The sequence below is a fragment of the Mustela nivalis genome (genome assembly GCF_964662115.1).
Source record: "Mustela nivalis genome assembly, chromosome: 1".
In the NCBI taxonomy this organism is placed as follows: domain Eukaryota; kingdom Metazoa; phylum Chordata; class Mammalia; order Carnivora; family Mustelidae; genus Mustela; species Mustela nivalis.
The window spans coordinates 81,760,531-81,772,983 of NC_139020.1; the positions used below are offsets into that span (position 1 = coordinate 81,760,531).

At 35.7% G+C, this 12,453-nt stretch overlaps 1 protein-coding gene across 5 annotated transcripts in view; it reads left to right on the plus strand.

The window, feature by feature from the left end:
• RSRC1 (arginine and serine rich coiled-coil 1) overlaps positions 1-12,453 on the plus strand; it is a 377,694-nt gene that overhangs the window by 85,887 nt on the left and 279,354 nt on the right. For 2 of the 5 annotated variants that reach the window (XM_082687409.1, XM_082687407.1), the window contains exon 4: positions 10,364-10,477. The exons of the other annotated variants lie outside the window; for them this stretch is intronic. In XM_082687409.1, coding sequence (XP_082543535.1) covers positions 10,364-10,477 — 114 coding nt within the window. The remainder of the gene's footprint in view (positions 1-10,363; positions 10,478-12,453) is intronic. 5 annotated transcript variants of the gene reach the window in all.

A 12,453-nucleotide genomic window follows, 5' to 3' on the forward strand; every position in this document is an offset into this window, starting at 1 on the left:
TAAAAAAAAATAAAAAATAAATAAATAATAGGCTACTAAACAATGAATGGGTCAACCAAGAAATTACGACATTAAAAAAGTACATGAAGACAAAACAAAAACACAGCAGTCCAAAATCCTTGGGATGCAGCAAAAGCTGTTCTAAGAGGAAAGATTGTAGCAATAAAGACCTAACTCAAGCAAGGAAGCATCTCAAATAACCTACCCTATACCTAAAAGAGCTAGAAAAAGAACAAACAAAACCCCAAACCATTAGAAGGAAGAAAGTAATAAAGATTTGTGCAGGAATAAATGAAATAGGAACTTTAAAAAAAACCCACAAAACAACAACAACAACAACAAAACAGTAGAAGAGATCATTGAAACCAGAAGCTGATTCTTTGAAATGATCAACAAAATTCAGTTTTGATAATTTTGACTCATAAAAAGAGAGGGCTGAGGACTCAAAATTGGAAATGAGAGGAGAAATAACAACTGACACCAGAAAGATATAGAGGATTATGAGAATATTTTGAAAATTTTTATGTTAACAAACAACTGAGAAGAAATGGATAAATGGAGAAACATATAACCCCCCCCCCCAAATTGAATTAGAAAGAAATAGAAAATTTGAACAAAGTGATTACAAGTAATGAACTTGAATCAGTAACCAGAAAACTCCCAAAACACAGAAGTCCAGGACCAGGTGGCTTCTACCACCTGGTAAATTCTACCAAACATTTAAAGAGGAGTTAATTTCTATTCTTCTCAAACTGTTTCAAAAATAGAAGAGGAGGGAAAACTTCCAAATTCATTCTATGAAGTCAGCATTATGCCGATATTAAAACCATATAAAGACACCAAAAAAAAAAAAAAAAGAGATAAAACTAGAGGCAAATATCTCTCATGAATATAGGTACAAAAATCCTCAACAAGATACTAATAGACTGAATACGACAATACATTAAAAAATCATTCACCACGATCAATTGGGTTTTATTCTTGGGATGCAGGGGTGGTTGAATATTCACAAATCAATGTGAAACATCACATCAAAAACAAAGGGTAAAAAGCATACAGTCATTTCAGTAGATGCAGAAAAAGCATTTGACAAAGTATAGCATCCATTCATGATAAAAGCCCTCAAAAAGGTAGTTTAGAGGGAGCATACTTAAGCATGATAAAAGTTATATGTGAGGAACTCAGAACTAACCTCATACGCAAATGTAAAAAAAAATCTGAGAGCTCTCCCCTAAGACAAGACAAGGATTTCCTTCCTTACCAGGTTTACTAAACATATTACTGTCAGTCTACAGCAAGCAGACAACAACAACAACAAAAAGTCATCCAAATTGGTAAGGAAGAAGCAAAACTTTAACTATTAGCATGTCACATGACACTGTATATGGAAAACCCTAATGAGTCCACCAAAAAAACTACTCAAATTGATAAATGAATTCACTATGGTAGCAGAATAGAAAACCAGTGTACAGAAATGTTGCATTTGTATGCATTAATAATGAAGCAGGGGAAAGAGAAATTAAGACAGTCCCATTTACAGTTGCGTCAAAAATAATGAGATACCTAGGAATAAATTCAGCCATGGAGGTGAAAGACCTGTGGTCTAAAACTATAAAACACTAATGAAAGAAATTGAAGATAACACAAAGAAATGGAAAGATATTCCATGCTCATGAATTGTAAGAACACATTTTGTTAAAACATCCCTATTACCCAGAACAATCTACAGACTTAGTATAATCCCTATCAAATTACCAGCAGCATTTTTCACTGAATTAAACACACAGTTCTTAAATTGGTATGGAACCACAGAAGATCCTGAATAACCAAAGCAATGTTGACAGAGAGGAACAAAACTGGAGGTATTATAATACCAGATTTTAAGTGACACTATAAAGCTGTAGAAATCTAAATAGTATGGTACTCACACAAAAACACATAGATCAGTGGAACAGGGTAGAAAGCCTACAAACGAACCCACAATTATATGGTCTATTAATCTGCAACAAAGCAAGCACAAATATGCAGTAGGAAAAAGGCAATCTCTTTAATAAATGGCATTGGGAAAAGTGGACAGCTACAGGCATAAGAATTTAACTGGACCACTTTCTTACACCATGTACAAAAATAAACTCGGAATGGGTTAAGGGCCATATGAGACATGAAACCATGAAATGTGAGACGTGAAATCATAAAAATCCTAGAAGAACACACAGGTAATAATTTCTCTGACATTGGACATAACATCTTTCTAGATTTGTCTTCTGAGGCAAGGGAAGCAAAAGCAAAAATTAATTATTGGCTTTACTTCAGAATAAAAACCTTTTGCACAGCAAAGGAAACAACAAAACGAAGAGACAGAATACTGAATGGAGAAGATACTTGCCACTGACATATCTGATAAGTGGTTAGTATTCAAAATATATAAAGAATTTGGGGCGCCTGGGTGGCTCAGTGGGTTAAGCCTCTGCCTTCGGCTCTGGTCATGATCTCAGGGTCCTGGGATCGAGCCCCACATCGGGCTCTCTGCTCCAAGGGGAGCCTGCTTTCTCCTCTCTCTTTGCCTGCCTCTCTGCCTGCTTGTGATCTCTGTCTGTCAAATAAATAAATAAAATCTTAAAAAAAAAAAATATATATATATATATATATATATATATAAAGAATTTACACAACTCAACACCAGAAAGCTAATAATCCAGTTAAAACATGGGCAGGCAATATCAACAGACATTTCTCCAACAAAGATATAAAGATGGACAAGAGAAACATGAAAAGGTGCTCAACATCACTGATCATCAGGGAAATACAAGTCAAAACTACAGTGAGATAATCACCTCATGCCTGTCAGAATGACTTTATAAAATAACACAAGAAACAACAAATATTGGTGAGGATGTGGAGAAAAGGAACTCTTGTGTATTAGTAGGGGAACTGCAAACTGGTTCAGCCACAGTGAAACAGGATAGAAAGAGGTTCCTCAAAAAATTAAAAATAGAACAACCCTATGATTCTGTAATTGCACTATTGGTTATTTACCCAAAGAACACAAAAACACTAATTCAAAAGGATACATGCACTCTTTTATTTACTACAGCATTATTTACAATAGCCAAATTATTGAAGCAGTCCAGGTGTCCATTGATGGATGAATGGATAGAAGTGGCGCATGCGCGCGCGCGCACACACACACACACACACACTTTGTAAGAGCATGGGTAGAGCTAATATAATGCTAAGCAAAATAAGTAAGTCAGAGAAAGACAAATACCAAGTGATTTCACTCATATGTGGAATTTAAGAAGCAGACAAAGGAAAAAATCTACAAACCAAAAAAGAGAATCTTAACTATAGTCAATAAACAGGTGGTTATCAGAGGGGAGATAGGTGAAATATGTGAAGGGAATTAAGAGTACCCTTATCATGATGAGCTCTGAGTAATGTATGGAATTGTTGAATCACTATATTGTACACCTGAAACTACATATAACACTGTAGGTTAACTATACTGGAATTAAAAGAAAATGTCTGGATACAAGTGGACCCATATAGTTCAAATCCATGTTGTTCCAAGGTCACCTGTAATTGTATATTAATTGGTCATAAAAAAGAATAAAGTACAGTTACATGCTACAATATGGATGAAATTGAGGTGATTAGCATACAACATGAATATAGTATAAACCAGTGAATTGTATACCTTAAAAGGATGGACTTTAAGATATATAAATTATATCTCAGTTAAAGCTCCTATTTAGAAGAAGGGAAGTTTCCCTTAAATTAAAATTAATTAAATTAATTATTTGAATTAAATTCAAATAAATTTGAATTTGTCTGTTTTTTTCTTTTAGTATTTGCTATGTGTATTTTTTTTTAAAGATTTTTTTTATTTATTTGACAGAGATCACAAGTAGGCAGAGAGGCAGACAGAGAGAGAGAGGAGGAAGCAGGCTCCCTGCCGAGCAGAGAGCCAGATGTGGGACTCGATTCCAGGACCCTGAGATTATGACCTGAGCTGAAGGCAGAGGCTTAAACCACAGAGCCACCCAGGCGCCCTGCTATGTGTATTTTTGAGTTCTTTTGTTAGGTGTCTATACATTTAAGATTGTTAAATCTTTTTGGCGAATGTACTGTTTAATGATTAAATGGTGTCGCTCTTTGTTCTTGACTGTATTATTGCTCTGCAGTGGACATTGTCCAATATTGAATATAGCTAAGGCAGATATCCATTATCTTTGAAATGAGTTTCTTGTGCATGGATAGAACTTTTTTCCCCTGGTCCTGCAGAGTATTTTGAAGTATACTGATGTATATTTGAAGTATATTGAAGTATAATTGAGATACAACATTACATTAGTTTCAGTTAGAACATCATAATTTTTCCTTTGTGTACATTGTGGAATGATTACCGTATTATCTGTTCACCCTTTGTCACCATACAAATTCCCATTTTTTTCATGTGAGGCAGACTTAAGATTTAGTATCTTAGCAACATTGAAATTTGTAATAAAGTATTTTTGACTATAGTCCTCATGCTGTACATTACATCCCCATGACTTACGTGTTTTACATGTGGACATTTGTATCTCTTGATCTTTACCCATTTTGCCCATTCCCAATCTCCTTTCTCTCTGATAAGCAACAACCTGCTCTCTATATCTGTGAGTTTTGCTTTGTTTGCTTATTTTCCTTTTTAGATTCCATTTATAAGTGAAATCATATGGTATTTGCCTTTCTCTGAGTTACTTTACTTAGCAAAATGTTTTTGAGATCCACCTGTGCTGTAGCAAATGGCAAGATTTCACTCTTTTTTAAAGCTGAATAATATTCCTTATACACGCACAAACACACATTATCTTTATTCAGATATTCTTCGTATGTTGGCTATTGTAAATTAATGTTGTAATGAACATAAGGATGCATATATCTATTTGAATCATTGTTTTCATTTTCTTGAGATAAATTTGCAGGAGTGAAATTGCTGGATTGTATGGTTCTTTTCTTTCTTTCTTTCTTATTTATTTATTTAGAGAGTTTGGGGGTTGCAGAGGGAGAGGAAGAGAGAATCATAGGCAGGTTTCATGGTGAGCTTGAAACCCGATATGGGGCTCAATCTCATGACCCTGGGCTCACAAGCTAAGCTGAAATAAAGAGTTGTATACTTCACTGACTGAGCAACCCAGTTGCTCCTGACTGAGAGCAACTGAGCAACCCAGTTGTTCTATTTTTTTATTTTTTTAGGAACCTCTGTACTGTTTTCCATAGTGGCTACACAATTTTACGTTCTCACCAAGACTGTACAAGGATTCTCTTTTCTCTTCTTCCTCACCAACCCTTGTTATTTTTTGTCTTTTATATAATAGTTGTTTTGATAGTTGGGAGGTGATATCTTATTTTGCATTTGCATTTCCCTGATGATTAGTGATGCTGAGCATCTTTTCATGTGCATGTTGGCCATCATGTGTCTTCTTTGGAAAAAGAATTCCCAGCCAGTTTTTCTAATTAGAATTTTTAATTGAGTTTTATGAATTCTTTGTATATTTTTGTATTAACCCCTTGTTAGATACATATATGATCGCAAATATCTTCTCCCATTCAGTAGGTCCCCTTTTTATTTTTGCCATTGGTTTTCTTTGCTGTGCATATGTAATTCCATTTGTTTGTTGTTGCTTTTCTGGAGTTAGATCATTGTTTCTGGAGTTAGATCTAAAAATATATCATTAAATGAATCTCAAGAGTTTACCATCATTTATGATTTCTTCTAGAAATTTTATGATGTCAAGTCTTACATTCAAGTCTTTATTCCATTTTGAGTTAATTTTTGTGCGTGGTATAAGATAGTTGTCCAGTTTCACTGTTTTGTATGTGACTGTCCAGTTTCTCCAGCACCATTTACTGAAGGGATTGTCTTTTCCACATTGTATATTCTTTCTTCCTTTGTTATAAAAATAATTGGCCATATATGTATGGGTTTATTTCTGGAGTCTCTATTCTGCTCCACTGATACATGTATTTCTTTTGTTTTGTTTGCCAATATCATACTGTTTTGATTACTATAGCTTTGAAATATAGTTTGAAATCAAGTTGCATGATGCTTTCAGCTTTGGCTCAGGACTGCTTTGGCTATGAAGGATCTTTTGTGTTTCCATATTGATTTTTGGATTGTTCATTTTATTTCTGTGAAAAATGTTATTGGCATTTTGATTATATTGAATCTGTACATTATTTTGTATAATATGGCCCTTTTAACATTAGAAATTCTTCCAGTCTATGAGGCACAGAATATCTTTCTATTTGTTTGTGTCATCTTCAATTTTTACAGTTTTCTGTGTCCAAATCATTTCCTTGTTATTTTAATTTTTACTGTTTTCTTTTTCATGCTGTTCTAAAGAAGGTTGTTTTATTTCTCTTTCTGATAGTTCATTGTTAGTTTGTAAAAACATAACAGATTTTTGCATATAGATTTTGTATCCTGCAACTTTATTGTATTCATTTACTAGTTCTAAGAGCTTTCTGGTGGAATATTAGGGTTTTCTATACATCATGTTGTTCAGAAACAGTAATAATTTTACTTTCCTCCTTTCTAATTTGGATGCCATTTATTGCTTTTTCCTGCCTAATTCGTAGAATTTTCAATACTATATTGAATAAAGTGGCAAGAGTGGGCATCCTTTTCTTGTTCCTAATCTAAAGGGAAAAGTTCTCAGCATTTGTCTATTGAGTATGGGTTTTCTTTTTCTTTGTTTGAGAGAGAGATGGAGCACAATCGAGGTGGGTAGGGACAGAAGGAGAAACAGGCTCCCCGCTGAGCAAGGAGCCCGACCTGGGGCTCCATCCCAGGACCCTGGGATTATGACCTAAGCCAAAGGCAAACACTTAACTAATTGAACCACCCAGTCACCTGTTGAATCTCTAACTCTTAAATGCCATCAAAGAAGCCATAAATATTTTTTTAAAAATCTCTGCCCATTGTATTATTTCTCAGAGAAAGTATCGATCTGGATTTATTTAGTCTGCCATTATTAGAATCTGAGTTTCTATCTTCTTTTTTTACTTCCAGTATACTTCAGTATGAGATCAATTTGTTATCTTTCCAGTATACTTCAGTATGAGATCAATTTGTTATCTTTTTTACTTTCTATTCTCCCTTCCAAATAATTTTTCTCTCACCCTTTAGTTCAAATAAAGTAAGTTAAAATACACTGTGCAGTTGTGCTAGTCATCATGAAACTTTCTTTCTTTCTTTTGGTGCCATATATTTCCTAGATAATATTCCTCTTTCACTCAAGACTGGCATCTGGCTTACTGTCTTTTTGTCCTTGAATTCATTATTTAAGTTTTCAGTAGGCTAGAGCTCTTAGAATTTCAGATACGTATGTATAAGTGTATGTTCCAGAACCTTAAGTCCAGCCTATCTATAGCTAAACTCATGAATTCCACCCAGAGTTTTCCACATCCACAAAACAATTTAAAAGTTTTTCTCTGGGGTTATACTTCTGATCACATCCAACTGCTTTTTTTAAAAAAATTATTTTTATTAACACATACTGTATTATTTGCCTGAGGGGTACAGGTCTGTGAATCATCAGGCTGACACATTTCACAGCGCTCACCATAGCAAATACCCTCCCCAACCACCTTCTCCCTACCTCCCCACTCCCCAGCAACTGCTTTTAGACCATCGATTCCATAGATTAAAAACTATGCTGTTGTTGAGTATACAACTTTTACATGGTTCTTTGGGTATAATGGTTACCACATTTTCTCAGCCCAGAATTAGAGCATGTGATCAGACAAACATGTATGTACCTACAGGGTTACTAGATTATAAATTAATAATGAGTACTGCATTCTTTTCTCTGAAAAAATCCATAATGTTTCACCATGCTAGATTTACTGGATATTACATTAGACTGGTAAGTGGGCTCTAGTCCTGGCTCTTCTAATTTGTATATGACTTTGGATTGGTCACTTAACATTTCTGGGTTTATATATATATATATATATTTTTTTTTTTTTAAGATTTTATTTATTTATTTGACAGAGAGAAATCACAAGTACACCGAGAGGCAGGCAGAGAGAGAGAGAGAGAGAGAGAGAGAGAGAGAAGGAAGCAGGCTCCCTGCTGAGCAGAGAGCCCGATGCGGGACTCGATCCCAGGACCCTGAGATCATGACCTGAGCCGAAGGCAGCGGCTTAACCCACTGAGCCACCCAGGCGCCCCTATATATATATATTTTTAAACATTTTTATTTATTTATTTGACAGACCGAGATCACAAGTAGGCGGAGAGGCAGGCAGAGAGAGAGAGAGGAGGAAGCAGGCTCCCTGCTGGGCAGAGAGCCTGATGTGGGGGCTCTATCCCAAGACCCTGGCATCATGACCCCAAAGGCAGAGGCTTTAACCCACTGAGCCACCCAGGTGCCCCTGGGTTTATATTCTTTAACTGTGAAATGAGAGGGATAGAGTACATGGTCTCTGAAGTCTCTTTTTGTGGTGGAAGATTACCTTACCAGTCTTGAATGAAGAAGACTATATATAATATTCTGTGATTGAAGGGGAAGGAGAAGGTTCTCAGTATAAACTTTAAATTATGATGTTTAGACTCTTCATATTAATAATTACCCTGATTTGGAGTCTACCTTTTCCATATGCAAGACAATGGTGACTGAATGTAGCCTAGGTGTTACTACCTAAGACATGCCTTCCTTTCTTTCTGTCACTAATTTATCAAATAGTTGTGATGTACCTACTGTGTCTGGCTCTTTGTTGTTTTTTGGGGGGATCCCACGGTGATTGATAGTTACGGTTCTGAATCCATGTAGCTTATAGTCCAGTGAAGGAAAACAGCAATTATGAAGTCACGTAAATAAATATAAACTTTCAGTGGTGATAAATATCATGGATGAGAAATGCATATTTACGCTACATAGCATATAACAGGGGAGGGAATTTGATTTACAACAGTCAGACACACTTTCTTTAAAAAATGAGAATGAATTGAAACCAGTGAATGAAGAAGAACATTGTAGACAGAGGAAACATCATCTGCGAAGGTCCCTAGACACGAGAGAGACTGATATGAACAGGGACTGAAAGATGTTAAGAGTCACTAGTATGGAGAAAAGGGGGGAACACAGTATGAGTTGGGGCCAGAGAAGCAGATAGGGGCTAGACTCTGTAGGGCCCTGTAGACGTGGTTAAGGATTTTGGTCTCTATCTTAAGAATAACAGGATGCCTTTGAAGTGTTTTAATCTGATTGGTGACATGATCAGATTAGTGTTTTGAAAAGATCACTCCAGCTGCAGTGTGGAAAACAGATTGCAGAGGATAAGAGTGGATGCAGAGAAACCAGATTAGTAGCACAGTAGTCCAGGAGAGATGTAATAGTAGCTTGAACCAGGGATTTGGCATTAAAGATAGAAAAGTTGATGGATTTGAGACATATTATGTATTTAATGATGGATTCAGTTTGGTAAAAGAGAGGAGGATGCTGAGGATAACCAGTAGTTTTCTGGTTTGTATTATTGGAGTGATGGATTTTATATATACATGTATATATGTATATGTATATATAAAATCGACTAATGGTTATCCTGGAAGAGACCGTGGTATGACAGAAGATTGTAAGTTTGCTTTGGACATTCAAGAAGTGAAATAAAATAGGCAAAAGGGTATGTAGGTACTGAGCTCAGGAGTGTTCTGGCCTGGAGTGTTGGGTTTTTTTTTTTTTTTTTTTTTTTTTTTTTTTTTTTTTTTTTTTTAAGATTTTATTTATTTATTTGACAGAGAGAGATCACAAGTAGGCAGAGAGGCAGGCAGAGAGAGAGAGAGAGGAGGAAGCAGGCTCCCTGCTGAGCAGAGAGCCCGATGCGGGACTCGATCCCAGGACCCTGAGATCATGACCTGAGCCGAAGGCAGCAGCTTAACCCACTGAGCCACCCAGGTGCCCCGAGTGTTGGGTTTTTAATTCCTGTTGATCTTTAACTCTTTGTGTATTTTACTTGGAATTTGATAATTGTGCATACCTATAAAGGGGAGGCTATACTGACCAAAGCAATATTTCTCATATGGTAAGATTAAATGACAGTGACTGCTGAATCTGATCCATGGGCCATAGCAAAGATAAATGCCATATGCCATCTATTGCTTTGGGAGCTATTAAAATGTGCCTGGCACTGTTGTGATTATTGGAGAATGTGTAAGACCAATAAGACATGGTCCTTGATTTTGGGAAACTTTCATCTAGTTTGATAATTGGACATGTAAATAGATGGTAACAGCATCATGTGAGTGCTGTGACAGAGAGATGCTCACTATATTAGGGAAGCATATCAAACGGCTACTTAACCCAAAATGAGTTAGTCAAGGAAGATTTCTAAAGGTGTTGATACTAAGCCATCTGGAAAAACAGAACATAGAAGAGGAAGTAAGAAGGAGACGGAAAAAGGAAAGGACTGAATCAAGAGGGATCATAGAGTGCTTGGGAATTATTTTTATTCCCGCCTTTTGGGTGAAATTACCATTTTATTGTCAGGCAATATGCAGAAGAGGGTGGAAACAAGAGGGTGACATTTAAAAGACATTTAGCTTTGTTCTTCCTTTTTTCTTTTGTTTCTTTCTCTCCCTTTCCTTCCTTCCTTTTCCTTTCCTCTTTTTTCTTAATAGATAGAATACTTACATAGTTCAAAACCGAACATTACATAATGATATAAACATACAATAAAGAATCTCTCTTCCACCTCATCTCCTATCCACCCAATTCCTAGCCTCACATCAACCCCCAGAAATCCGGGTCCCCACATTTATTAGTTTCCTACACATCCTTCTAGAATTTCTTTTAAAAGCTATAAGCAAATATAAATATATGCACTTAAACTTATTTTTCCTTTTGAGATTATTGTGACTAAAATAAATTTAAGCAGAGGTTATAGAAGAAGATGCCAAAGGAGTTTTGACTTGAACAATTTTAAATCTGGGAAGTAGCATTAAGGAGAAAGGATTAAAGGCTGAGAGACCATTTTGAAGTTTTATAGTAAGTACGGCTGAAAGAGCAGTGATGAAGCTTTACTTAAAGTAGTGGTAGTAGAGGATAAGGTAAGTAGAAAATAAGTAAAGAATGTTACCCAACTGGATCTTGATCTAACTTGGGTTCAGACACCGGCTGGTTATTTAATACTAAACAGTAGTGTGGAGACACTAAGGGTAGTGTTTGGATGAGTTGTGTGAATGAATGGTGCAGGGAAGAAAAGTGGGGCTTATCCATGAAATGAGGAAAAGAAGCTAATAGAGAAGCTAGGTATAGCACAGTAGTTAAAAGCTCATACACTAGAGTTCTGTAGACTTGATTTTAAATCCAACTCTTCCATTTACGGGCTGTGTGATCCTGGGCAAGTCACTTAATCTCTCTAAGTCTTAGGGTTTTTTTATCTGTAAAATAGCCATGATGAAAATAACTACCTCCTGGGATTGCATGAGGATTAGGGGGGATAATGCATAAGGAAGGCCTTGTATCCAGGACTCACTGAAAAAGGCTAATCAGAGATTGGGAAGTTATTTGATCATTTGAAATGAATGAAGTTAGAGAATGAGAGGGTGGTTAAGTGAAAGTGGAAAAGAACATGAAATATTTCATGGTTATTTTGATAATCTCCAGTAGTTGACTTGAAAATGCCATGTTGAGTTCTTTGGGCCTCAGCCTATCTATGTATACAATAATAGTAAGTTAAACTAAGTGATCATTGATACTTTTCACTCTGTTCTTTGATGCCATAACTAACCATCTTTGAACTCTAAAACCATATTATTTATGTTAGAGATTTCAGAAAAAAACTATTCTTTCAGATGCTACTAATTTCTTGATTTGTGTTCATTATATTGCAACACCTGGAGTTTTACCTCTGCTAGACATTTGTTTGTTTTTATGTGGCTGCTTCCTTAAATAATTTGTTGTTTTGACCATAAAATATAGTGTTTTTTTTTTCTCTTTTCTTCTTCCCCCTCGCCCCCCCCTCCCAATAACCACCTTGTAAAAAGACTATTGTTTGCCTTGGCCCTTTTAATCTGCCCATGAGGAATTCAAGCCGAATGATAGGGAGCTGTGAAAATCCAGTTAGTGTGAGCTGTAATCTTTTTTGCTGGCTTTAAATAGTTAGAGTACCATGCAGACACCCTGCAGATAACTGAATCAAAACATAAAGTAATCACCTAAACATGGATTCTGCCTTTGCTGTTATGGAACTATTGTAGAAATTGCTAATAACCATTTATTTTTCAGAAAAATACTTGGTCATGATATCAAATAAAATCAGGGTTAGATATTAAAAGCTCTATTTCACAGGTAGGTAACCTGGGTGTTTGTGAAAGGCATTGATTTCTGAAAGTTTGATATTATCCTGTATTTATAATATCCTCTATTATAGAATTAGGAAAATATCTTTATAGAAAGAGAATAT